Raw genomic sequence first — 27,662 nt, 5'->3', positions numbered from 1 at the left:
GAATTCCCAAGTTTCCTTGCTTCAGACTTCTGAATGTTCTCCCCATTTAGAAAATAGTCCATGCCTCTATTCTTCCTATCAAAGTGCATGACCTCACACTTTCCCAAGTTGTACTCCATCTGCCGTTTCTTTGCCCACTCTCCTAACCTGTCATAATTCTTCTGCAGCCTCCCAGCCTCCTCAATGCTACCTGTCCCTCTTCCTATTTTTGTATTGTTTGCAAACTTAGCCAGAATGCCCTCAGTTCCACTGTGAAAACGGATGCAAACTACCTATTCAGTTCTTGCGCCAATACCCTCCTGAATGCTTAAATTGAATCTGCTTTCACCACATTTCCCAGTGTTGCATTCCATGCCCTAACTCCTCATGGACTATGTCACTCAGTGGCACAACCCCTCCCAATCCTGGGCCACCTAACCATGCAGACAAACAATAACAGTAACTGCTCTTTCTCACTAGGATGAGCATTCATTCCTGACCTGCTGCCTAATTTAATGTCCTCCCATCATCAAACTCGCAATGTGGAATGGAATAAATTTCCACCCTCAAAATTCAGAAAACTGTTTGAATCTATTCAGCCAGGTCAGAATAATGAAGTGTGTGGGCTCCTGCAGATTATCAGCCATTGCTAATCAAGTGGGAAGCAGTAATACAAGAGTTAGAACAAGACCGTAAAGACCCATGCTGAGTACAGTGAACAGTTCTGATCCCCTGTTAAATCAATGGCTGGAAGGACTCTCATCGCTGCTCAATGTCCACACTGAATCTTCAGGACAAAATTAATTCTAAACTCTGACACATTTTTGATGAATTAGGTGTCACTGACAATTAGCATCCACGATAATGCTCGCTGAGTAGAGATTGGAGTTTAGTCGTTGAAAACCTAAATAAAGTGGGTTTGCATTGAACTCGATCAGATTGAAATAAATACATTGACCCTATCCTGTTACTATGATTAATGTGCATAATTTAATCTCCTTGAGAAGCAGGACACTGCTACTATATATTGTTCTTCAAGGGATTGTGTGATTCCTTCTGTCACCTGTATCTCAAGAGCAGTCTGAACACTAAATAGGTCAACATTTTGTTGCATAGCGTCATAAATCTCCGTAATGGCAGGACGTGGAAGTACACTATGTACCATGTTGTTTAATAACAAGTAAATGTTCCTTATCCATTCCTAAAACAGACATTGTTGTGTACACATGCAAAATAGGAGCTTACTTCAAGTCCCCAACAGCATTTAAGACTCCCAGCACTAGCTGTCTCATGGATTACTGAATCATCCTGATCGCTGATGCTCTCAGTCCTCAGATCTCTGACATCTAATCTCCTGGTTCCTTGATTCTGTTCTGTTCCTTATCCAATGATCATGATACCATTGGCAACCTGAGGCCTCCTCAGTTCCCATCTCCTTCCTCCAGGTGTGTGTACAAGGACTACTGCTGGACTAAGGGATGCTCAAAGCTAGATGCTTGTAAGTTTAGGCCCCTCTTTTCTCTAAAGAAGAAGATTAATGAAAAATCTGATGGTTAGACATCTGCTGGATTAATCTATATTAAACCTGTATTAAATGAACATAGATAATGGCCACTTTGAGCTCAGTGCAGATGATGAGCTGCAGACAGCTCACTCTGCCCCTTGGGATGTGACTCTCCACTGTTCCAATATCTAATAAGACTCATCCTCAGAGGTACTAGGGTAATTTTAATTTCACACAATGTCTAGATGTCAAGAATGAACACTTATAGAGACATCGAGTCAAAGAGATGTACAGCTTGGAAAGAGACCCTTCAGTCCAACTTGTCCATGCTGACCAGATATCCTAACCTAATCTAGTCCCATTTGCCAGCACTTGGCCCATGTCCCTCTATACCCTTCCTATGGGGAGAGCTATAGGGTGAGGCTGAATAGGCTGGGGCCGTTTTCCCTGGCGTGTCAGAGGCTGAGGGGTGATCTTATAGAGGTTTATAAAACCATGAAGGGCATGGATAGGATAAATGGACAAGGCCTTTTTCCTGAGGTGGGGGAGTCCAGAACTAAAGAGCATAAGTTTAGGGTGAGAGGGGAAAGATTTAAAAGGGACGTAAGGGACAACATTTTCACACAGAGGATGGTGGGTATATGGATGAGCTGCCGGAGGAAGTGGTGGAGGCTGGTACAATTACAACATTTAAAAAAACATCTAGATGGGTACATGAATAGGAAGGGTTTCAAGGGATATGGGACATGTGCTGGCAAATAGGAGTAGATTAATTTAGAATATTTGTTTGGCACAGATGAGTTGGACCAAAAGGTCTGTTTCTGTGCTGTATATCTGTATGACTCTTTGACTCTATCCAGCCTCAACCTTTACATTCCCAGCAACATCCTGGTAAATCTCTTCTGAACCGTCTCCAGCTTAATAATATCCTTCCCATAACTGGACGACCAGAACTGGAATAGTACTCCAGAAGCGGTCTCACCAACATCTTGCACAATCTCAATATAATGTCCCACTCCTACAATCAAAGGTCTGAGCAATGGAGGAATGTGCACTAAACACCTTCTTAATCACCCCGGAAGAAAGTGAGGACTGCAGATGCTGGAGATCAGTCAAAAGGCGTGGCACTGGAGAAGCACAGCCAGTGAGGCAGCATCCAAGGATCTGCCTGACCATCTGTGCTTATCCAGGGCATGCGTTTTGACTTCTTAATCACTCTGGATTGGAGTGGTGCTGGAAGAGCACAGGAGTTCAGGCAGCATCTGAGGAGCAGTAAAATCGATGTTTCGGGCAAAAGCCCTTCACCAGGAAGGGCTTCCTGGTTTCCAGCATCTGCAGTCATTGTTTTTACCTTCTTAATCACTCTGTCTACCTGTGAGGCAAACGTCAAATAATTATGTAGCTGACTCCCTCGGTCCCTCTGTTCTACAACAATACCCAAGGTCCTATCATTAATTGCATAAATCCAGCCCTTGTTTGTTTTACAGACCAACCACCTGATGAAGGAGCAGTGCTCCAAAAGCCAGTGCTTCCAAATAAACCTGTTGGACTATAACCTGGTGCTGTGCAATTATTTTAACATTCGACACCAATATTGATATTCAGAACAATCACTTTTACTGACAACCATTAAGTGTACAATGGGCCAATTCGATATTGCTCCCCTCCCTCCCCCTCTCCCCCCCCCACCCCCTTTGCAGCACTTTATGCCCAGCCACATTTCCCTGAGGTGTGACTGGGAACCTGGCAGGGCCAGGGGAGCTGAGGCGGAGTCTGGAAGCTGAGCTGTGACGAGCTGATGGGGAGGGTCAGGGTGAATTTGAGGTGGGCACTCCACTGAACACACACTGGATGGAGACAACTCAACCCGGTGTGGGCGGGGCCAGGCTGTAGGCGGGGCCTGTGGGGAAAGGCGGGGCCTGTGGGGATAGGCTGGGCCTGTGGGGTTAGGCGGGGCCTGTGGAGATAGGCGGGGCCTGTGGTGATAGGCGGGGCCTGTGGGGTTAGGCGGAGCCTGTGGGGATAGGCGGGGCCTGTGGGGATAGGCGGGGCCAGTGGGGGTGGGCGGGGCCTGTGGTGATAGGCTGGGCCTATGGGGATGGGCGGGGCCTGTGGGGATAGGCGGGGCCAGTGGGGGTGGGCGGGGCCTGATGGGATAGGCGGGGCCAGTGGGGGTGGGCGGGGCCTGTGGTGATAGGCTGGGCCTGTGGGGTTAGGCGGGGCCTGTGGGGATGGGCGGGGCCTGTGGAGATAGGCTGGGCCTGTGGGGATGGGCGGGGCCTGTTATTGGCTGGGCCGAGTTTGTAGACGGGGCCTGCCTTGTTGGGCGGGGAACAATGGAGACAGGAGGAGCTAGTCCGCTAGGGCGGGGACGTGGAGGTGGGCAGGGGTTGCCTAAGGCGTGGGGACCGTGTGTGGTTAATGGGGCCTGCTCGGTGGGGGTGGCCTGCCCTTTGGCCTGGGACGGTGTGGGTGGGCGGGTGGCCGTGCGGTGGGGCGTGCTCTGTTGGGATGGGCGGGACCAGCCCGGTGACTGGGGCGTGTGGGGTAGGTGGGGTCTCTCCGGTGGGTGGGGCGTGGGGTGGGTGGGGTCTCTCCGGTGGGTGGGCGGGGTCTCCGGTGGTTGGGGTGTCGGGTGGGCGAGGTCTCTGCGGTGGGTGGGGCGTGGGGTGGGCGGGGTCTCTCCGGGGAGTGAGTTGTGGGGTGGGCGGGGTCGCTCCGGCGTGTTGGGTGGGCGGGGTCTCTGGGGAGTGGGGTGTGGGGTGGGCGGGGTCTCCGGTGGGGGTGTGTGTGGGATGGGCGGGGTAGCTCCGGGGAGTGGGCGGAGTCTCCCCGGGGAGTGGGGGTCGCCTCTGTGAGTGGGCGGAGTCTCTGCCTGGAGTGGGCGGGGTCTCCGCAGGGAATGGGCGGGATCTCTCTCGGGAGTGGGCGGGGTCTCTCTCGGGAGTGGGCGGGGTCTGTGGGTGTGGGCGGGTCCGCTGTCCCCTGTCCCTCTCACTCCCTGCCTGAGCGCCGGGGAGAGCAGAGCGGGTGAGGGCTTGGCTGTCACTGGGAATGGCTTCGGATGAATTAGCCGCGAAGCTGCAGCGGCGGCTGGATATCGGGGACCAGCCGCCCGGCTCGGAGTCCGAGTGCGGCTCAGGCAATGAACAAGGTGCCGCCGAGGAGAAGCCGGCGACCGCAGCGGCGGACAATGAGCTCTCGGTCAAGCTGCTCCGCCGCGGGGAGCTGAACGATGGCTCCGCCGAGCCGCAGCAACCGAGCCTCCGCATCTTTAACCCGTACACCGAGTTCAAGGAGTTCTCCCGCAAGGAGATCCGAGACATGGAGAGCATGTTCCGGCGGTGAGTGAGCGATCGGAGGGCAGTGTCCGGGTGGAGGGAGGCGACAAGCCGGTTCCCATCCCAGCTCCTCAGCACTGACCGTGGGATCACATTCTCCACCCTCAATCTCTCACCCCCTCAGCCCTCAATCCCTCCACCCCCTCAGCCCTCAATCCACTCCCCCTCAGCCTTCACCTCCCACCCCCAGCACACAATCCACCTCCCTCAGTCCTCAATCCCCCCACCCTAGCCCTCCATTCACCCCCCTCAGCCCTCAATCCACCCCCCTCAGCCCTCAATCCCCCCACCCTAGCCCTCCATTCACCCCCTCAGCCCTCAATCCACCCCCCTCAGCCCTCAATCCACCCCCCTCAGCCCTCAATCCACCCCCCTCAGCCCTCAATCCACCCCCCTCAGCCCTCAATCCACCCCCCTCAGCCCTCAATCCACCCCCCTCAGCCCTCAATCCACCCCCCTCAGCCCTCAATCCACCCCCCTCAGCCCTCAATCCACCCCCCTCAGCCCTCAATCCACCCCCCTCAGCCCTCAATCCCCCCACCCTAGCCCTCTATTCACCCCCTCAGCCCTCAATCCACCCCCCCTCAGCCTCAATTCACCCCCCATTCCTCAATCCCAGGATCAAACCCCAATCCCAGGACCATCACCACCTCATCACAGGCTCATCCCTATTCCCAGATCACGCCCACATCCTAGCATCATCACACCCTTCATTCCAGGATCATCACTGGCTTAACCCCATCCCGGGATCACTCTAAATCATGGTCCTCCTTCCCTATCCCAGGATCACACTCATCCCAGCTTCACCCCTACAATCTCAGGATCGCCTCCACAATTCCTGGAATAACTAACCCCCCACTCCCAGATTCCCCATTTCCAAATCTTGGGAATGCCCCCTACCCATTGCTGACCAACTCCCCCCTCCCCCCCCCACCCTGATTCCCCCTCCCACCACCCTAACCCGCTGGGTATAGGGTCCTGGATGCCTTGTTCCCCCCCCCCCCCCCCCCCCCCCCCCCCACTATAAAAGGGAAGAAGGTGTAGGTCCCTTCTTTAATGAACTGCATTTTTTTTAGGGGGGTTTTCCTATAAATTGTGACACTCCAGCAACTCCTGTCGATTTCAGTGGCAGTGAGACCCCTTAATAGTCCCCCTGGTCCTGGGTGTTAACTTTATGAATGGAAGCCTCATTCCCCACAGAGTGTCTGACACTATCATTTACAAACCCATTGACAGGAATGTGTTCATTGACAGGAACCAACAGTGAGTAAACTCACAAATATACTGAACCGACAGGATCGAGATCTCCTTTTGGTGATTAATCTTTAAACTGTGCAGCTGATGAGTTTGGTGACCCCTGCTGGGTCCTAGCACTCCACTGGTCTTCCCGGTGTAATTATTAGCAAAGTGTATACAGGCATTGACTCAATGCCCTTCCTTTCCCCTTTCATTTTAAAAAAAATGACATTGCGTTTGCAGTGGATTATTCTTTGCTGCTACAAAATGGAAGCTCACTGCAGAAACGATGGGCTGCATTTGTTGGAAATGGGAGTCTGTCCTGTGGCTCCTTCTTCGACATCCCTTCATACAGTTTATCCCAAACTGTGCGTCCACTCAGACTGTGAACCACACCGACTCTCGATTGTCCGCCATTCAAACTTGGGTTTGTGTTTCAGGGACTGTTTTGAGATCCCTAATACCAAGGAGAGTCCCTGGTGGGCAACGCTCAGTGATTGACTCTTGATTATAACAAGGAGGGTAAAAGGCAGTCCCATAAGGAGCAGGATGAGGGGTGTTCTAACAAACATACAGAATACTGAACGGCCTGGGCAGAGTAGATGTAAGGAAGATGTTTCCATTGGTCGGAGAGACTAGGACCTGACGGCGCAAGAAAGGGGAGAGCTTTCAGAACAGAGAGAAGGAGAAACTTCTTCAGGCAGAGGGTGGTGAATCCATGGGATTCATTGCCACAGAAGGCTGTGAGGGCCAGGTGATTGAGTATATTTAAGAGTGAGATAGATAAGTTTGTGAGTATCAAGGGGATCAAGGATTACGGGGAGAATGGGGTTGAGAATGGTGGAGCAGACTCAATGGGCTGAATGGCCTAATTTCTGCTCCCTGTGTATTATGGTCTTATGGTGGCCCTCTTGGCTATTGTTTCTGAACTAAAAGCTTGTAAGACAAAGTTGAGCCCATAATCCAGGCTAACACCTCAATGGAGTACCGCTGGAGTGGTGTGCTGCCGGCAGTACAGCTTTTCAAATGAGCTGTTGAGCTGAGACTCCCATGGTCTGGTGGATATTAAAGACAGTTGTGGGAAGTAGACTGCTGGGATAGAATGGGGTTCATAAGACTAACTGGATTGCTGTACAGAGAGTTGGCATGGGTTTGATGGGCCAAATGGCATGATATATTGGATGTGCTGCACCGGTCCCATTTTAAAGGCTGCAGTTCAGTCCATCAAATTAAACTTGGAGGAAAGAAGCGACTTTTTGAACTGTAGCAAACTGTTTGAAGTGCTGATTAAAATTTACATTTCATGCCAGCTCAAGCACAGCTTCATAGACTGGGAAGGTTCCCCCCAGTTGTGAGAAAATAATTATTTCACAGCAAGAATAAAAGGAGCTGGGTCTTCAGAGGAGTATTCTTCAAAGTTGTCCTCCTCTGTCCCCGATTACCTGTGGACACTAGTTCCAAGAACAGGCAACTTGTGTGGGTGATTGAGTGAGTTCTGGAGGGATTTTATTTTAGATTTGTCCGGGTTTTTGTGCACAGAAGGCAATTAATGATTTTCGACCTGTTCTTGCAAAGTCCTCACTCCTTCAAATATTTGCTGAGCGTGCTGTGTGATCAGCATGATCACTGCACCTTTACAGGTTTCACAGCTCCTGTTAGTCAGGACAGTGAGGTTTGAAAAGCGCACAGTCTGAACTTGTTTGGAGGTTCACATTTCACATACAATTCATTCTTGGCAACGATTGTGCAACAGTTCTTGGAGTTGTGGCATGTTGGCACAGCAATGACAGAGAGGGTTAGGAGATTCTGTAAAGGGCAGTACAAAGAGAATTCGGTGTATAATGGAAGAGAGTGGCACAGGTAGAGGATAAAGACAGAGAGCAGACCCGTCACACTTGGAAATAAACACAATTCTCTCCATTTTAACCCAGTTACATTTGGTACTTTCACATTATTGCTGCATCACAGTTGAATTCTCTCAGTATTTTGATCTTTGCAGTGTTCTGTGATGAGCAAGATTTGATGGTCCTTGTATTTGTGAGGGGGCTGCAGCATCACAAGTAAATCCTAGATTCCCTACAGTGTAGAAACAGGCCCTTCGGCCCAACAAGTCCACACCGACCCTCCAAAGAATAACCCACCCAGATCCATTCCCCCACCGTATCACTCTACATTTCCCCTGACTAATGCACCTAACTTACACACCCCTGTGCACTTTGGGCAATTTACCTAACCTGCACATCTTTGGATTGTGGGAGGAAACCGGTGCACCCAGAGTACACAGGGAGAATGGTCAGTCATCTGAGGTTTGGACCGAACCTGGGTCCCTGGCGCTGTGAGGCAGCAGTGCTAACCACTGAGCCACCGTGCCGTATAAAACTGACAGAAATGACTTTAAGTCAAGTATTGAAGACCAAGAAGGTCTGACTAACTCATCAGCTCTTTTATATTCATTCATGAGACATGGGCATCACTAGCTAGGCAGCATTTACTGTCCATCCTTAAATTGTTCAGAGGGCAGTTAAGAGTCACCTACATCGCTGTGGGTCTGGAGTCACGTGCAGGCCAGACCAGGTAAGGGTGGCCGTTTCTTTCCTTCCCTAAAGGGCATCAGTGAACCAGCTGGGGTGGGGGTGGGGTGGGGGTTCCTCCTCAGCAATCAGCAATGGATTCACAGTCATCAATTGACTATGCCAGTCTTTTGTTTTTAAATTAAATTCAAATTCCATTAGGACTTTACCAGGAGAGAGGGATTTTGGTCAGCCTCAAGATTACAGACTGGGAGTGAGCACAGTGCCAACAGAGATTTGTAACAAATTATGATTCAAACAACAACTTTGCCTCAGCCTGTTTCAACGTAGCTCATCGTTTCTGTTTGCAGAAACACATTGCGGCAACATTTAATGATCAATCCAGACTCGATTGTGGCTTTTGAACAAGATTAGATAATGATCTGAAAACAAGAAATTTATAGGACTGTAGTGAAAGGATAGGATAGTTGGACAAGCTGAATAGCAAAGTTGAGAACTAGAGCTGGGTACAGCACTAAGTAGCACGCCCAACTTGGCATAAAACAGGAACTGGCGTAGCAGCTTGCAATGCAAACTCTCAGGTTTTAGGCAGTCTCTCTGATCTGACCGATTTTGCACTTTAACCTCCTTCAACGTGACATTGAAACAGCTGCTAATTCTCTGCTAAAGAGAAGCATTGAGATTGTAGTTATTACCCTATAGAGCTGGACTCTACACAGTCAAGGCTGGCACACCATGGGGATCAAAGCTGTGTCCTTGAAGACTGTAATTCTATTAAAATGCTGGGGAGTGCATCAACCAGATGAGCCCCTCGATTAACTGGGAGAGGTTTCCATAAGGAGCAGTGCGGGCCACCGGTTTGCATCTGAGTTACAGCCTTGTTGTGTTTCATATTCAGTGCCAGTTCACAGTGCCTGCATGTTGACACACGAATTACTCTCCTAGACCTTGAATTCCTGTCTTCACATAGTTCTCTGAGCCTGTGATATGGATGGAATGCGTTTAGGGATTGGGTTAAATATTTGCAACTAAGCTGTTTGATTGTTGCTTGTCGTCACGATTCCAAGTCAACTTTGGTCCCCTTGGAGTATTGATCTGCAGCAATTGTATAGAATGGACAGCGTAGAGACAGGCCTTTCGGCCTATCTGCTCTATACTGGTGTTAAATGCTCCTCATGAACCTTGACCTTCTCAATGTATCCTCCTATTCCTTTGACCTTCATAGAAATCTGGTTTACCCTTAAATACATCAATGCTTTTTGTCTCTCTGTGGTATCGAGTTTCACGTTCGAACATCCACTGGGTACGGTAGTTTCTTGTAAATTCCTGACTAGAATTATTGGTGACGATCTTCCATTTTATATAGACCTGTGCAACAGCCCAGTAGAAATATATTATCAACATTATCAAACCCTGAAATATTTCAATCAGGTCTCCTGTCAGTCTTCTCTGGATAAGCTGTAACCCCTCAGTTCTGCTCTCGTGTTTGTGAATCGTGTTTGCCTGCCAGTGCTAGCACATACTGTTTGTAATGTGGAGACCAGACCTGTACAGTATCCTAAGTGTGGAAATACTCTGTGACGTTGTTAAAATAGATTTTAAGGTTTTTAAAAGTCACTTTTACTCTGATCATAAAATACAGAGAGAAACAAGGCGTGAGGTTAACAAGGTCCTGGCTTTCCCATTTAGACATGAGGGTCCTACTGGAGGTTTGGTCAATTTGCAAATGTTGCACCCTTATTTTGAAACCAACAAGGGAGAAAACACAATCAGACTGATATCAGTGGTGGTTCTGGTAAGGGAATTGGATGTGGACTTCAGTGACTAGGCCAGTATTTATTGTCTCTCCCTAATTGCCCTGGGGAGATGCTTGTGAACCTGGCATCTTGTGGTGTTTAAGGCAGAGGTAGATAAATTCTTGAATAACCAGGGTCTTGAAGAGTATTGGGGGAAATGTGTAGGTGGGAATGTGGAGCTGAGGTTACAGCGATATCAGCTGCAATGTGGTGAAATGGTGCTGCAGCCTTTCAGAGTCAAATGGCCCACTCCTGTTCCTGTTCGGCGTGTTCTTGTGGATGTTCACCCACAGCATTGCTAAGGAAGGAGAGTTCCTGGATCTCTACTTCAAAACTGTGTAGGAATAGTCTGTATAGTCCCCAGCCAGGATGGTGTGTGAGGCGTGGAGGGGAAATTGGAAAGGGATGGGAATGTGCATGAAAGACAGTAAAGATTCAGGTACGGCACATGGTGGATGACATTAACGTCTGGATAAAGGAACTGAGTGCATTGTTGTTAAGTTTGCAGATGACACAAAAGGTAGGTGATGGTTTAGACAGTGTTAATGAAACGAGGAAGCTGCAGACAGGAGAGGAGAGTGGGCAAAGTGGCAGATGGAATACAATGTGGGAAAGTGAGGGCTTATGTACTTTGGTAGGAAGAGTAGAGGCACAGAGTATTTTCTAAAACAGGGAAAGGTTTCGGAAATTATGAGCACACAGGGACTTAGGAATCCTCGTTTAGGATTCTAAACGTTAACATGCAGGTTCAGTTGACAGTTAGGAAGCCAGATGCAGTGCTACCATTTATGCCGAGAGGGCTAGAATACAAGAGCAAGGATGTACTGCTGAGGCTGTATGAATTGCATTTGGAATATTGTGTGCAGTTTTGGACCCAGTATCTAAGGAAGGTTGGGCTGGGTGTTCACAAGAATTCTCCTGGAAATGGAAGGGCTTGTCATCGGAGAAATGGTTGAAGACTCTGGGTCTCTACTTGGTGCGATTTAGAAAGATGAGGGGGATTTGATTGAAACTTACAGAATACTGAGAGGCCTGGATAGAGTGGACATGGCGATGTTTCCACCAGTAGGAGAGGTTAGGGCCTGAGAGCATAGGCTCAGAGTGAAGGGGTGACCCTTTCGAACTACCATGAGGAGGAATTTCTTCAGCCACAGGGTGGTTAATCTGTGGAACTCATTGCCACAGAAGGCTGTGGAGACCAAGTCATTGAGTTATTTAAGGCAGAGATAGATTGGTTCTTGGTGGGTAAGCGGATCAAGGGTTATGACAAGAAAGCAGGACAGTGGGTTGAGAAATATACCAGCCATGATCGAATGGGGGAACAGACTTGATGGACCAAATGGTTTAATTCTGCTCCTAAATCATATGGTCTTATGGGCTGAGTTATCTGGGGTGGGGGCAGAAGTGGGGGTGGTTCTGAGACTCCACATTGTTACTTGTATGTTTGTGCACCTTCAAAAAGAGAGTTGATAAAGTAGCACATCAAAGACTTCCAACATCAAAGCTATTAGATGAAAGAAGTGGGGCTTTATGGGTAGGAAATTGTCTATGGTTGATAAAACAGGATTGTAGTGAATGGGTGGTTTTCTATCAGATGGGCCAATGGGCTGAGGAGTGGCAGATGGAGTTTAATTTGGATAAATGTGAAGTGCAGTATTTTGGAAAGGCAAATCAGCGCAGGACTTGTACACTTAAGGTCCGGGGGAGTGTGGCTGAACAAAGAGACTTTGGAGTGCAGGTTCATAGTTCCTTGAAAATGGAGTCATAGGTAAACAGGATAGTGGAGAAGGTGTTTGGTACATTTGCCTTTACTGGTCAGTGCATTGAGTACAGGAGTTGGGAGGTCATGTTGCAGCTCTGCAGGACATTGGTTAGACCACTTTTAGAATATACTGTGTTCAATTCTGGTCTCCCTTCCAAAGGAACAATGTTGTGAAACTTGAGAGGGTTGAAAAAAGATTTACAAGGATGTTGCTGGGGTTGGAGGGTTTGAGTTGTCGGGAAAGGCTGAATAGGCTGGGGCTGTTTTCCCTGGAGCATCGGAGGCTGAGGGGTGACCTTATAGAGGTTTATAAAATCCTGACAAGTTAGACCAAAGGGTCTGTATGACTCTACGACTCAATTCCCAATTGTATGAAGGGAGTAATATTCATATGTCTGCTCCACAGTGGTGCCCTGACTGTTTATTCCTGTTCACCTTAATTCTATTTGTTTTCAAGCAAATTAAATTTGATTTGGGTGAGAGATAGTGTGTGGGCAGCCTTGCTGCCTCTAGGCTACAAGTTAACTATATATTGAACAACGGAACAATGTTTTCCTTCACTCAGTGAGTGGGGAGCCTCGTGGGTGGAACATGGATCGAATGCTGTTTGAGTATATCTTCTGGGCTCCCAGTGAAGTCTCACCTCTCAACATTAACTCTCCCAACAGCCATTTGACGAAAGAGGAGAAAAATTAATCTTTACTCGGTTTTAGATGCTATCGCAGACCTGTAGCTCTTAACCATTCCACTGACGTTGCCATTATCTCTCCTCAGTGTCTATATATTCTTTTGTAAACATAGATGCCCACGCACCTGTTCCTTTTTGGGAATTGTGGGAGGTTTTGTAATGATTCCCATATTGGTTACCAGCTCTTTGAGCATCATAAATGCTTGTTCCGTGGCCAACGCATCCTGAAGTGGGGTTTTAAACTGGCACCTCTGATCCAGAGGTAGTGACACTGCCCATTGAACCACAAGACACTCACCTATACTGTTTGCAGAATTAGTGAAGTTATTCAACAACATTAATGAGCGACAGCCATTTTAAGGGACTCTAAATCCTCAATGGAGATGCACAAAAAGTAAATTATAAATTGATTTTGTGGGGAGATGATGCACTCCAGCCCCTGTGGTGCCCACTGGTCATGGAATACTTAATATGTACCAGGTGACACCAAGTGCTCCTTCTCCAGGGATACCTGCCACAGCACCAAGAGGGGCAGGCAGTTTGGTCAATTGGCAGAAGCTTTTCACTGTCCTACAATCAATCCTTCATGGCTTTGCTACCCGGGCCAGTTAAAGGCAAACTATGTGCAGACGAATAGTTACCCAGTGAACTGCCCAACCCTGCGTATACATAACCTTGGTTTACACAGTTAGCATGTATCTGGGAGAGATGGGCACAGTGCAGGTGCCGTATGGGTTCAGAGAATACAATCCTGGAGAGCAGTCTGCCCGTATAAAAGTATTCTGTCCGGAGTTCAGGCAGTTGCTGAATAACGAGATATATCTGTGCCGTCCTATTGCAGAGTGCCAGCAAAAAGGAGCAGTGAGCAGATTCGAAATTCTCCCTCCTCCCTCACTCACCTGGCCCCTCACCCAGCTTCAGCCCAGATACTGGGAGCCTGCAGCATGTTCCAACGTGACAGTTTTCCAGCATCGCTATTCTCTCTCTCTCTCTCTCTCTCACATTTTCTCCATCAGTCCCACATTCTCTCTCTCTCTCTCTCTCCCTTGTCCTCTTTCTCACATTCTGACTCTCTCTATTTATTGTGCTCTTTCTCTGAGTCTCTGTTCGCCTGTTTCTCTGTCTCTCTCTTTCTCTCTCTCTATCTCTCTCTCTCTCTCTCTCTCGTACACCCACCTCTGTACGTAGTCTCTGGCAGGGGTAATGAAGTAGTATTTAGAAGCTGAAATTTAGCTGTTATCACCGGTCCCTCCATTCTAGCTGAGGAACCTGAGACCAGGTGTTATTTGTCTAGCTGTGCCCTGCGTGTGATTTATTATCCGTGCAGACCGGGATCCATTCCATCTGTCGATTAGAAAGTGAGAAGTACCAGAACACCTCGTGAGAACATGTCCCAGTCAGGACGGCTCTGTCCACTGGTGTGGGGTAGGACTGCTAACGTGAGTCAATTCCTCCTTTATCTGCATTCATCATCTGCAGAGAGACTGAGCTGCAAGCACTTGGATGGTGTTCAAAGCCTGGGTTGTTTCGCTGCTTCCGTATTTCTGTACTCTTGTGTCAAGCAATAACTTGTTGATAACAGAGGCTTGCTTTATTTTATCCGTTTGCTGAGCTTAGTGGGTAGTGAGTGAGACAAGCCCCACATTCTGCACACACTACTCCCTGTGTATGGCTGACTCTATGGTTAGATTCTAGAGTCCCTCTGTCCGCACTCAGTGCACAACCCATATGCTGTCTGTCACAGTTTGTCACCAATACACCGCCCTCTCAGGGCGTTGGCTTAGGGAAGAGTCTCAGCCAGCACACTGAGTGGGAGGGCAGGACAGATCACTGTGCACAACGTGATCAGGAAAGGGCAAGGAGCAGGGAGTCATTTCCAAAGCAGAAATAGTTAAAGGGGCACAATCCAGAATCCCTTTAATACAAGGTTATGGGGGAGAAATATTTGGCAAAGGAGCATTTTAAAAGGGATGCGAGAACAGAGATGTGGGGTTAGCTGGAGAACTCTTAAGGAGCTGGTGCTGTTTGTTCTGTAAGGTTCTGGAACTGAGAACTGGAGAAAGGTGTACTGTTAATGAACCTGATGAAGACCAGAATCAAAGTGCAATTATAGCACAGAGGGAGGCCATTCAGCGCATAGGCCTGAAAATCTCTGCCCTTCAGATGCAAATCCAATTCGCTGTTGAAGCCCTTCAACCCGTTACAGATTAAAAATCTGTCTATCTCCTCCTCAAATTTATTCAGTGTCGCTGCATCCACCGCACTCTGGGGGAGTGAGTACCACAGGCTCATTTGAGGGAAGTAATTGTCTCTCATCTTTTGTTTTAAATCTGCCAGCCCTAAACCAGTGATCTGGGTTGTCCCATAGCGGAAACTGTTTTATGTCTGCTTTACCAATCCCCTTTAGCATCTTACACAGGGAGACCCTGGATTGTGATTGCTTCCATTGAGTCCGTACAAAGTCAATTTGTATCCAAGTGGGAACACAATGCAAGACACTACGAAGTAGTTGGAGAGGTTTTCACTTAGTCGAAGTGTAAGACTGGTTGGGAACATGGTTACTAACGCAAATAGTAACCTGAGCATTAAAATAAAGTCATGATTTCGCGATGCCAGTGTTGGATTGGGGTGTACAAAGTTAAAAATCACACAACGCCAGGTTATAGTCCAACAGGTTTAATTGGAAGCACTAGCTTTCGGAGCAACGCTCCTTGTGGACACAACCACCTGATGAAGGGGCAGCGCTCCGAAAGCTAGTGCTTCCAATTAAACCTGTTGGACTATAACCTGGTGTTGTGTGATTTTTAACATTAAAATAAAGGAGATAGATGTCAAAAGCGAACAATTTCTGGTGACCTTCATTAAAAACCTGGCTTGACTTGAACAAGAGAATTTCTCCCAAACCAGGCATCATGCTCGAGGAGAGAAGTGAGAGTCATAGTGAGGGTGTGGGCAAGATTGGTGAGCATTGACCTCGGGATGGAACAGTGTCCATATGCGATGGAGGGAAGCAATGGCCTAGTGGTATTGTCACTGGACTGTTAACCCAGATAATGTTCTGGGGCCCCAGGTTCAAACTCTGCCATGGCAGATGGTGGAATTAGAATTCAATAAATATCTGGAATTAAGGATCTAACGATGACCATAAATCCATTGTTGTTTGTCAGGGGAAGACCCACCTGGTTCATTAATGTCCTTTAGGGAAGGAAACTGCCAACCTCACCTGGTGTGGCCTACACTTCACTTCACACCCACAGCAATGTGGTTGACTCTGAACTGCCCTCTGGGCAATTAGGGCTGAGCAATAAATACTGCCAAGTCAGTGATGTCCTAATCCTATGAATAAATAAAAAAACTAGCTCTTTAAAAGCACACCCCTGTATGGAATCATATTCATTAAATAGCAGTGTTCATTATTGGGATGTTTGTAAATCGGGAACCCCCTATGTACCTCAGGTACATTACCTATCATTCTTTTGAACTCTTGAGTATGAAGGCCTAAACTACTCAATCTCTCTTCATTAGATAAGCCTTTTATCTCAGGAATTAATCAAGTGAGCCTTCTGTGAGCTGCCTCCAATGCAGTTACATTCTTTCTCAAGTAAGGGCTGTAAAAAGTGTATGCAGTGCTCGGGATGTGGTCTGACCAGTATCGTGTACAATGACACCCTGGTCACTCGCTGTGTGAAATGCTTTCCTCACCCTGACTTTTGGTCCTTTTGCTAATTCTGTGACCTGTGGTTCTCAACCCTTATTCCAGTGGGAACTATATCTCCCTGTCTACTCTGTCTGGACCCCCAGTTGATTGTGGAAACCATGAATACGTTTCCTCACAGCCTTACCTCCTGGAGTAAAGACGGTCCCAGTTTTTCCAGTCTGTCCTCAGACTCAAATTCCCTCATCCCTGGAACAATGCTCACCAGTCTCACCATGGCCCTCACATCTCTTCTCGAGCATGATGCCCTCATTTGGAAAAACTCTTCTTCAAGTCAAGCCAGATTTTTATGAAGTTCACCAGAAATTGTTTGCTTTTGAATGCTAAATCAGCAGGTCGGGTAGCACCTGTGGAGAGAAATCAGAGTTAATCTTTCCGATAGAGTGACCCTTCCTCAGAGCCACTAGACCCGAAACTTTAACTCTGATTTCTCTCCACAGATGCTACCTGACCTGAGCTTTTCCAACAATTTCTGTTTTTGTCTCTACACCTTCACTAACTAGTAACCACATTCTCAAACAGACTTTCACCTTCACTGAAGGGGGTGGTGTTGGCAAATTAAAGACTAAAAGCTGCTGGAGCAGTTCACTTGCTCTCATTCACTCTCGCTTGGTCCGAGGTCAGACCTGCCTTTTAAACAGTTCCTTTGGCGGAGAGTGTAAAATTGCTGGTCAGTCCTTCTTTCATGAAGCTCAAACTCTTCAGTGTCCGTCAGTCCTTCTGAGAGTAAACAATACTCTCAAATGTTTTAATGTTTCGGGAATTTCAGAGATAATGGGAATTCTGTCTCTCTCTCTCTCTCTCTCTCTCTCTCTCTCTCTCCAACATTTCCAGAGGGTAAATGGAAACTGTTGGGTGACTGTCTGTGTGGAGTTTGCACATTCTCTCCGTGTCTGTGTGGGTTTCCTCTGGGTGCTCCAGTTTCCATCCCACAATCCAAAGATGTGCAGGCAAGGTGAATTGGCCATGGGAAATTGCCTATCGTGTTAGGTGCTGAAAATGTGTTGCTGGAAAAGTGCAGCAGGTCAGGCAGCATCCAGGGAACAGGAGAATCGACGTTTCGGGCATAAGCCCTTCTTATATCGTGTTAGGTACATTGGTAAGGGGTAAATATAAGGTAGGGGAATGGGTCTGGGTCGGTTACTCTTCAGAGGGTTGGTTTGGACTTGTTGGGCTGAAGGGTCTGTTTCCATACTGAAGGGAATCTAGTCTAATTCCCACCCCACCCCCTCCCCCATTTTCTGGCGATTGACAGGAGGCAGTGGTCAGTCAGCGATGTCCTCTCTGAGATCAGGTTGGCGGAGCAGAGAGTTCACTGTTTAATGTCTCTCTGCACTTGGTTCCTGAAGGACCCTGTGACAGGAAGCTAAATGTTGACCCTTTGCCAGAGCCATGACTTTGGGGGATAGTGACAGTAATCCCCTTCCCTGACCCCCACCAACCATCTTGTGCATTGAATCCGTGGCTCTGGGGTCTGTCCTTGCATTTGGCATTGGTGCCCATTCTCGCCCAGTGGACAGGGAGCATCAGCAGGCTGCTCGACCACATGAGGCAACACAGATCCTGCCTTTGTCTCATACACAGAAGCATATTCCATCAACAGGGAGGAGAGGGGCTTCGCAGGAGGGCAAACCAAACTGGGTGTCCTTTTATTCACTCATGGGGCATGGGCATTACTGGCTTGGCTAGTGCCTATTGCCCACCCCAAGCTGTCCCTTGAGAAGGTGGTGGTGGTGAGCTGCTTTCTTGTACCATTTGGTCTAGGTAGACCCACAGTATTGTTAGGGAGGGAATTCCAGGATTTTGATCCAGGACACTGAGGGAATGGTGATAAGTTTCAGGATGGTGAGTACTTTGGATGGGAAAACTTGCAGGGGATGGTGTTCCCATGTATCTGTATCAAGATGTAAGTGGTCATGAATTTGGAGGGTGCTAGACCACAGCTGGTGCTGTTCACTCTCTCTGGCTGGGTGCTGGTAGTGGCCATACCTCTGGCCACTTGGATGTCGAGAGCTGGTTTAGGCAAAGTTGAGAGCAGGCAACAGGCCGGGGCTCATAGGGTCATAGAGGTTTACATCCCAGAAGCAGACTCCTCGGTGCAAACCCCTCCATGCTGACCAGGTATCCAGTTTCCATGCTGTACGTCTCTGTGACTCGTGACGAGCCGGGAGAATCCACACTTTGGGATTCGGGCTGGCTCTGAGTGAGCTGGACAGCAACATTCCAAACGGAAACAACAATCTCCTTTAAAACCATCAGCTTCCTACTCTGCTCCACACCCATCCCCTGTTTATAATAACCAAGTCCTGCTTCAAATGGAGAATGAGTTCATGTCGAAAACTGTCTGGTGATGGTGGCTGAAGAGCGAGAAATCTGGAGAAAGGCCTCATAGTTTCTTACATTAATGTGAGCTGAAGCCCCCTTCGTGAAAGAGGCAAAATCCAATACATCTCTCACTTCAGGCCACCCGATCTCCACTCCCACAAGGAGGATGCAAATCAGTGAGAATGTGTGTGTGAGAGAGAGAGAGGATTTGAAGTGATTGTGTTGAGAGAATTAGTCAGTGCTCCCCTACAGTCTCAGACAAGGTCCCCATCTCTCCTCCCTGTAGCTGTCTAACACTTGCCAGGCGTTGTCCCCACGTTTACCGCTGCAAGTGGACACAGCTCTATGGGTTGTTCCTAAACCGCACGGACTGCAGTGGCTCCGGGAGGAGGCTCACCACCAGAAGACCACCACACACAGCAGCAGATTCGGGCCATTCAGCCCATCGAGTCTGCTCCACCACTTGACCACGGCTGATACATTTCTCAGCCCGCTTCTCCGTAACCCTTGATCCCCTTACTAATCAACAACTGATCGATCTCTGAGAACCCATCCATCTCCATCACCACTTTCTCAAGGGCAATTAGGGATGACAATAAATGCTGGCCCTGATGCTGCAAACAAATTTTTAAAAATGAACTCGCCCTGACGGCCATTTGTGGAGTGGGAACTTGGAGCTATCTGGGTTTTCCCAGTGATGGGGGTGTCTTGCTGGGTATAGCCAGGCTCACTGTGTAGTGAGAGACTAGATGGGTTCAGTGGCCTCCTGTCATGAAATGTGCAGAGATTGGGTAAGGGTGGAATCAGACTTGCCAGGGAATGAACCCACTCGGTAAACCTCCCGCTCTGTCAACTGCTCGGCGCTCTCTCTCACTCACTCACTCACTCACTCACTCACACATCATAATCATAGTCCTGAAGCATTTACCGTGCCTAATGAACACATCCCCTGTCAGTGGTGGGAGGAAGAAGGCTGACAAAGTGATGCTTCCATTCGTGCAAGAGCCTCTGGCTAGTTAGGCTCACAGATGAGGAATCCGATTAGTAAAGGAAGGATATCATTCAGAGTCCCAGGGAGACAGAGAGAAAAACTTGTTTACCGAAAAGGCGTCATGGTAACTGAACATCCCAGTTTGACCGTTTGTCAACCAACTTTCCTCCATGTCCTCCCCTCCTCCAGCCTCACCATGAGGAACTAACATCGTGTGCTATCCACCAGCAGGAAAGAGGAACCTTCCAAAAGATGAACTCTCCCTCCTTCCTCTTTTTGATGTTGCCACACTTCCCCTTTAACTTTAAAGAGCCGATTGCAAAATCATTTTTTTAGGAAAGCCTTCATGTTAACTTGTCTCTGTCTGAGCTACCCGAAATTCTGCTTGATAAGCCTGACTGAGTGGGCCATGATATCTCCATAGCAACTACAGTCCAGTCCTTCATGGGACCCCAGGCTGTAACCTTCACTTACGCCGTGGTTTGGTGTGTTATCGGATGATGTGGAGTCTGTGTGGGTGGAATTGAGGAACCACAAAGGTAAATAAACCATAGTGGGAGTTATGTACAGACCTCCTAACAGTGGTCAGGACCAGGGGCGCAACATGTACCAGAAAATAGAGAAGGCATATCAGAAAGGCAAGGTCACAGTGATGATGGGGGACTTCAATATGCAGGTGGACTGGGTAAATAATGTTGCCAGTGGATCCAAAGGAAGAGAATTCATGGAATGCTTACAGGATGGCTTTTTGGAACAGCTTGTCATGGAGCCCACAAGGGAGAAAGCTATTCTGGACCTAGTGCTTTGTAATGAACCAAACTTTATAAAAAATCTTAAAGTAAGGGAACACTTAGGAAGCAGCGATCATAATATGGTAGAGTTCATTCTGCAGTTTGAAAGAGAGAAGGCAAAATCGGATGTAATGGTGTTACAGTTGAGGGCATGAGAGAGAAACTGATGAAAATCGACTGGAAGCAGAGCCTAGCGGGGAAGACAGTAGAGCAAAAATGGCAGGATTTGTGGGTAAAATTGAGGACACTGTACAGAGGTTCATCCCCAAGAAGAGAAAGATTATCCAGGGAAGGATTAAACAACCATGGCTGACAAAGGAAGTCAGGAAATGTATCAAAGAAAAAGAGAGATCCTATAAAGTGGCCAAGAGCACTGTGAAATCAGAAGATTGGGAAGGCTACAAAAACAAACAGAGGATAACAAAGAGAGAAATAAGGAAGGAGAGGATCAAATATGAAGGTAGGCTAGCCAGTAATATTAGAAATGATAGTAAAAGTTTCTTTCAATACATAAGAAACAAACGACAGGCAAAAGTAGACATTGGGCCATTTCAAACTGATGCTGGAAGCCTAATGATGGGAGATAAGGAAATAGCTGGAGAACTTAATAAGTACTTTGCGTCAGTCTTCACAGTGGAAGACATGAGTAATATCACAACAATTAAAGGGAGTCGGGGGCTGAGTTGAGTATGGTTGCCATTACAAAAGAGATGGTGCTAGAAAAGCTAAAAGGTCCTAAAATTGATAAATATCCTGGCCCCGATGGGCTACATCCTAGAATTCTGAGGGAGGTGGCTGAGGAAATAGCGGAGGCGTTGGTTGAGATCTTTCAAAAGTCACTGGAGTCAGGGAACGTCCTGGATGATTGGAAGATCGCTGTTGTAACCCCCTTGTTCAAGAAAGGATCAAGATAAAAGATGGAAAATCATAGGCCAATTAGCCTAACCTCGGTTGTTGGTAAAATTCTAGAATCTATCATTAAGGATGAGGTTTCTAAATTCTTGGAAGAGCAGGGTCGGATTAGAACAAGTCAACATGGATTTAGTAAGGGGAGGTCGTGCCTGACAAACCTGTTGGAGTTCTTTGAAGAGGTGACAAGTAGGTTAGACCGGGGAAACCCAGTGGATGTGGTCTACCTAAACTTCCAAAAGGCCTTTGATAAGGTGCCACACGGGAGGCTGCTGAGCAAGGTGAGGGCCCATGGTATTTGAGGTGAGCTACTGGTATGGATTGAGGATTGGCTGTCTGACAGAAGGCAGAGAGTTGGGATAAAAGGTTCTTTTTCGGAATGGCAGCCAGTGACAAGCGGTGTCCCGCAGGGTTCAGTGTTGGGGTCGCAGCTGTTCACATTATATATTAATGATCTGGATGAAGGGTCTGGGGGCATTCTAGCGAAGTTTGCCGATGATACAAAGTTAAGTGGACAGGCAGGTAGTACTGAGGAAGTGGGGAGGCTGCAGAAGGATCCAGTTTGGGAGAGTGGTCCAGGAAATGGCTGATGAAACTCAACGTGAGCAAATGTGAGGTCTTGCACTTTGGAAAAAAGAATACAAGCATAGACTACTTTCTAAACGGTGAAAAAATTCATAAAGCCAAAGTACAAAGGGATCTGGGAGTGCTAGTCGAGGATTCTCTAAAGGTAAACATGCAGGTTGAGTCCGTGATTAAGAAAGCGAATGCAATGTTGTCAATTATCTCAAGAGGGTTGGAATATAAAAGCACCGTTGTGCTACTGAGACTTTATAAAGCTCTGGTTAGGCCCCATTTGGAGTACTGTGTCCAGTTTTGGTCCCTACACCTCAGGAAGGATATACTGGCACTGGAGTATGTCCAGCGGAGATTCACATGGATGATCCCTGGAATGGTAGGTCTAACATATGAGGAACGGCTGAGGATCCTGGGATTGTATTCATTGGAGTTTAGAAGATTAAGGGGCGATCTAATAGAAACTTACAAGATAATACATGGCTTGGAGAGGGTGGACGCTAGGGAATTGTTTCCGTTAAGCGAGGAGACTAAGACCCGTGGACACAGCCTTAGAATTAGAGGGGGTAAATTCAGAACAGAAATGCGGAGACATTTCTTCAGCCAGAGAGTGGTGGGCCTGTGGAATTCCTTGCCACAGAGTGCAGTGGAGGCTGGGACGCTAAATGTCTTCAAGGCAGAAATTGATAAATTCTTGATGTCACAAGAAATTAAGGGCTACGGGGAGAATGCGGGTAAGTGGAGTTGAAATGCCCATCAGCCATGATTGAATGGCGGAGTGGACTCGATGGGCCGAATGGCCTTACTTCCGCTCCTATGTCTTAAAAAAAACACCTCGGAAATGTTAAGCAAACACAGAGCCCATCTGCAGGATGAGATGCGGGCTGGAGAGAGCAGACCCACGGGGAGATGGCTGTGTGATGTCAAGACTGTCATAATTACAGCAGGCCAGAGATGACAAGTATAAGCCGTGGGTCAAAGATGCAAGTCCAAGATATGGAGTGAGAGTGATGTTGGTCGCAGAAACAGAAACTGTTAGCAGAACTCAGCAGGTGTGGCAGCTTGACATTTGTAGATGGATTGAGCGGGGCAGTGATATGGGGTGAAGGATTGGCACTAGTACCACCCAATACCCTGGCAAAGATTAAAGGAAATATTGGGGAACAATGGTGTAAAGACCCCAACAATCAGGAGGGTGTAGCACAAGCAGAGCTGCCTCAGACAGCAGGGTGATCTGGTTAATGTTGGCACCTCAGAGCTGCCCTCAAACTCACCCATCTCAAGTTTTAGGATCCGTCTCTCCTCTTTTTCTCTCTTCCTCTCTCCTGACCTTCCCTCCCTACCTTCCTTCTCCCTTCGTCTCTCACCTCCCTCATCCCCTTGCATGCCTCCTGCACCCTGCCCTTCATCGCCCCTACCCTGGAGGAGGACTCCTTGTTAATTTTACCCCTTTGGGAATTAGGGCTTAATGAATCTAAACTGAGATGGTGAGTATCTCTGGTGGTGTTTGGTCATTGTGAGGGAGCTTTACTCGGAGCTGAGCTTCCTGTTGTGAACAGCTCGGTGTCTGTGGCTTTGTCTGACCTTGCTGAGCTTCTGTCAGGAAGCTGTGGCAACACTGAGTGAAAAGACGCACCCAAACCTTCCAGGTTTTGGATCTCCCTCTGCACTGGGTGGTGCTGGGAACCCCCACCACCGTGTGTGTGTGACCAGAACACGTGGACAGCTCCTCACCCACTCTGGCCACACTGCCCAGCCCGGTCACTCTGTCCAGTGTGCCCACACTGTCTGTTTGAGCCCAGGCCCCCAGGGAATGGGCCAGAAGATGACCTTGCCTCTGTAACCACACCCCAGCAAGGTGTCCTCTCCCGAGGGAGTAAGGGTGTGTGGGGGGTGGGGGGGGGGGGGGGGAGTGGTGAGTCAGGGAATAACCTAAAGGTAATTGTCACTCTCTCCATGAGTGATTCTGCAGTGGACCCAGCCATTTCTCAACTCCCCTACCACTGGGCTGTTCACATCAAGGTGGGCCTACATTTATATAGCACCTCCTGCACACTCAGGTTATCCCAAAGCATTTTGCAGTCAGCGAAGTGCAGTCGCTGTTGTAATGTAGGAATCGCAGTGACCAACCTGCGCACAGCCAGCGATGAGACCAGCTGGCTTTATGATGCTGATTGTGGGAGAAATGGTGGCCAGGGGTATCACCACTGACTTACTTCAAACAGTGCCATGGCTCTGGTACATTGCCCTGAGAGAGCACTGACCCTCAGCACTGACCCCCCCCCCCCCGACAGCGCAACACACCCTCAGCACTGGACCCCCCCCGACAGCGCAACACTCCCTCAGCACTGGACCCCCCCCCCCCGACAGTGCAACACTCCCTCAGCACTGACCCCCTTCTGACAGCGCAGTCCTCCCTCAGCACTGACCCCCCCGACAGTGCAACACTCCCTCAGCACTGACCCCCCCCCCGACAATGCGATGCTCCCTCAACACTGATCTCCCCCCCCCCCGACAGCGCAACACTCCCTCAGCACTGACCCCCCCCGACAATGCGACGCTCCCTCAGCACTGACCCCCCTCTGACAGCGCAGTCCTCCCTCAGCACTGACCCCCCCGACAGTGCAACACTCCCTCAGCACTGACCCCCCCCCCCGACAATGCGACACTCCCTCAACACTATCTCCCCCCCCCCCCCCCCGACAGCGCGACGCTCCCTCAACACTGACCCCCCTCAGACAGCGCAACACACCCTCAGCACTGCCCCCCCCGACAGCGCGACGCTCCCTCAGCACTGACCCCCCTCTGACAGCGTGACACTCCCTCAGCACTGACCCCCACCCGACAGCGCAGTCCTCCCTCAGCACTGACCCCCCCCCCCCGACAATGCGACACTCCCTCAGCACTGACCCCCCCCCGACAATGCGACACTCCCTCAGCACTGACCCCCCTCTGACAGCGCAACACACCATCAGCACTGACCCCCCGGACAGCACAGTCCTCCCTCAGCACTGACCCCCCTGACAGCACAGTCCTCCCTCAGCACTGACCCCCCTGACAGCACAGTCCTCCCTCAGCACTGACCCCCCTGACAGCACAGTCCTCCCTCAGCACTGACCCCCCTGACAGCACAGTCCTCCCTCAGCACTGACCCCTCTGACAGCGCAGTCCTTCCTCAGCACTGACCCCCCTCTGACAGCGCGACACTCCCTCAGCACTGACACCCCCCTCTGACAGCGCAACGTTCCCTCAGTACTGACCCCCCTCTGACAGCGCGACGTTCCCTCAGCACTGACATCCCCCCTGACAGCGCAACGTTCCCTCAGTACTGACCCCCCTCTGACAGCGCAGTCCTCCCTCAGCACTGACCACCCTCTGACAGCGCAGTCCTCCCTCAGCACTGACCACCCTCTGACAGCGCAGTCCCCCCTCAGCACTGACCCCCCTCTGACAGCGCAACGTTCCCTCAGTACTGACCCCCCTCTGACAGCGCAGTCCTCCCTCAGCACTGACCCCCCTCTGACAGCGCAGTCCTCCCTCAGCACTGACCCCCCTCTGACAGCGCAGTCCTCCCTCAGCACTGACCCCCCTCTGACAGCGCAGTCCTCCCTCAGCACTGATCCCTCTTCTCTGACAATGTGGCCCTCCCTCAGCACTGAATCCCCCCTGACAGCACAGTCCTCCCTCAGCACTGACCCCCCTGACAGCGCAGTCCTCCCTCAGCACTGACCCCCCTCTGACAGCGCGACGTTCCCTCACCACTGACCCCTACTCTGACAATGTGGCCCTCTCTCAGCACTGACCTCCCTCTGACAGCGCAGTCCTCCCTCAGCACTGACCCCTCTTCTCTGACAGTGCAGTCCTCCCTGCACTGAACCCCTCTGACAGCGCGACGTTCCCTCAGCACTGACCCCCCCCCCGACAGCACGACGCTCCCTCAGTACTGACCCCCCCACCGACAGCGCGACGTTCCCTCAGCACTGACATCCCCCCCCCTGACAGCGCAACGTTCCCTCAGTACTGACCCCCCCCCCACCGACAGCGCGACGCTCCCTCAGCACTGACATCCCCCCCTGACAGCGCAACGTTCCCTCAGTACTGACCTCCCTCTGACAGCGCAGTCCTCCCTCAGCACTGACCCCCCCCCGACAGCGCGACAGTCCCTCAGCGCTGACACCCCCCCCGACAGCGCGACGCTCCCTCAGCACTGACCCCCCCCGACAGCGCGACGCTCCCTCAGCACCGACCCCCCTCTGACAGTGTGGCCCTCTCTCAGCACTGACCCCTCTCCTCTGACAATGTGGCCCTCCCTCAGCACTGAATCCCCTCTGACAGTGCAGTCCTCCCTCAGCACTGACCCCCCCTCTCTGACAGTGCAGTCCTCCCTCAGCACTGACCCCCCCTCTCTGACAGTGCAGTCCTCCCTCAGCACTGGCCCCCCCACTCTGACAGTGCAGTCCTCCCTCAGCACTGACCCCCTCCCATGACAGTGCAGTCCTCCCTCAGCACTGACCCTCCCTCTGTCAGCGCAGTTCTCCCTCAGCACTGACCCTCCCTCTGACAGTGCAGTCCTTCCTCAGCACTGACCCTCCCTCTGACAGTGCAGTCCTCCCTCAGCACTGACCCTCCCTCTGACAGTGCAGTCCTCCCTCAGCACTGACCCTCCCTCTGACAGTGCAGTCCTCCCTCAGCACTGACCCTCCCTCTGACAGTGCAGTCCTCCCTCAGCACTGACCCTCCCTCTGACAGTGCAGTCCTTCCTCAGCACTGACCCTCCCTCTGACAGTGCAGTCCTCCCTCAGCACTGACCCCCCCCCCCGACAGCGCGACACTCCCTCAGCACTGACACCCCCTCTGACAGCACAACACTCCCTCAGTACTCACTGTGTTCGGTACATGTTTTTCCCGATAATAGGAATAACCAGGCACAGGAACTCCATGATGTCGTCTTTAAGTCTTTATTGCAGAAGCGTGGCAGTTACATAGATGATACAAAGATGTGACCCGTTTCACAGACAGTACAAGGGAGCAGCTCCCTGTCGGATCACCGCTCACATTCTTATACCCTTGTGGTTTTGGGTGTAACTGTGTTTGTTCTGTCTATAGCAATGTCAGTTTCTACAGAAATGTCCATTTTTACAGCCATTGTTCTTGCCCTGTAAGTAGCTGCTAAGATCTCAACCCTGATCTAATCAAGTCGGCACAGTGGTTAGCCCTGCTGCCTCTCAGCACCAGGGACCCGGGTTCAATTCCACCCTCTGGCGACTGCCTGTGTGGAGTTTACACACTATCCCTGTGTTTGTGTGAGTTTCCTCCGGGTGCTCCGGTTTCCTCCCACAATCCAAAGATGTCCAGGTTAGGTGGATTGGCCATGCTACATTGCCCATAGTGTCCATGGATGTGTAGGTAAGGTGCATTATTCATGGGAAATGTAGAGTAATAGGGGAGTGGGTCTGGGTTGGATTCTCTTCGGAGGGCCGATGTGGACTGTAGGGATTCTGATTCTATGAAGTCCCAT

General features: G+C 49.8%; 1 protein-coding gene across 1 annotated transcript in view; it reads left to right on the top strand.

The window, feature by feature from the left end:
- The first annotated feature begins 4,495 nt into the window (after nucleotides 1-4,495).
- Nucleotides 4,496-27,662, top strand: part of LOC122540245 (EF-hand domain-containing protein D2-like) — a 42,745-nt gene continuing 19,578 nt past the window's right edge. Inside the window, exon 1 of the mRNA XM_087980526.1 lies at nucleotides 4,496-4,827. Coding sequence (XP_087836652.1) covers nucleotides 4,538-4,827 — 290 coding nt within the window. The 5' untranslated portion in view covers nucleotides 4,496-4,537. The remainder of the gene's footprint in view (nucleotides 4,828-27,662) is intronic.

The sequence above is a fragment of the Chiloscyllium plagiosum genome, unplaced genomic scaffold, assembly GCF_037043375.1.
Source record: "Chiloscyllium plagiosum isolate Xiang-an unplaced genomic scaffold, Cpla_swu_hap1 HiC_scaffold_37, whole genome shotgun sequence".
Classification (NCBI taxonomy): domain Eukaryota; kingdom Metazoa; phylum Chordata; class Chondrichthyes; order Orectolobiformes; family Hemiscylliidae; genus Chiloscyllium; species Chiloscyllium plagiosum.
Note: the sequence above shows the minus strand (reverse complement) of the source record. Positions and strands in the feature narration are given on the sequence as shown.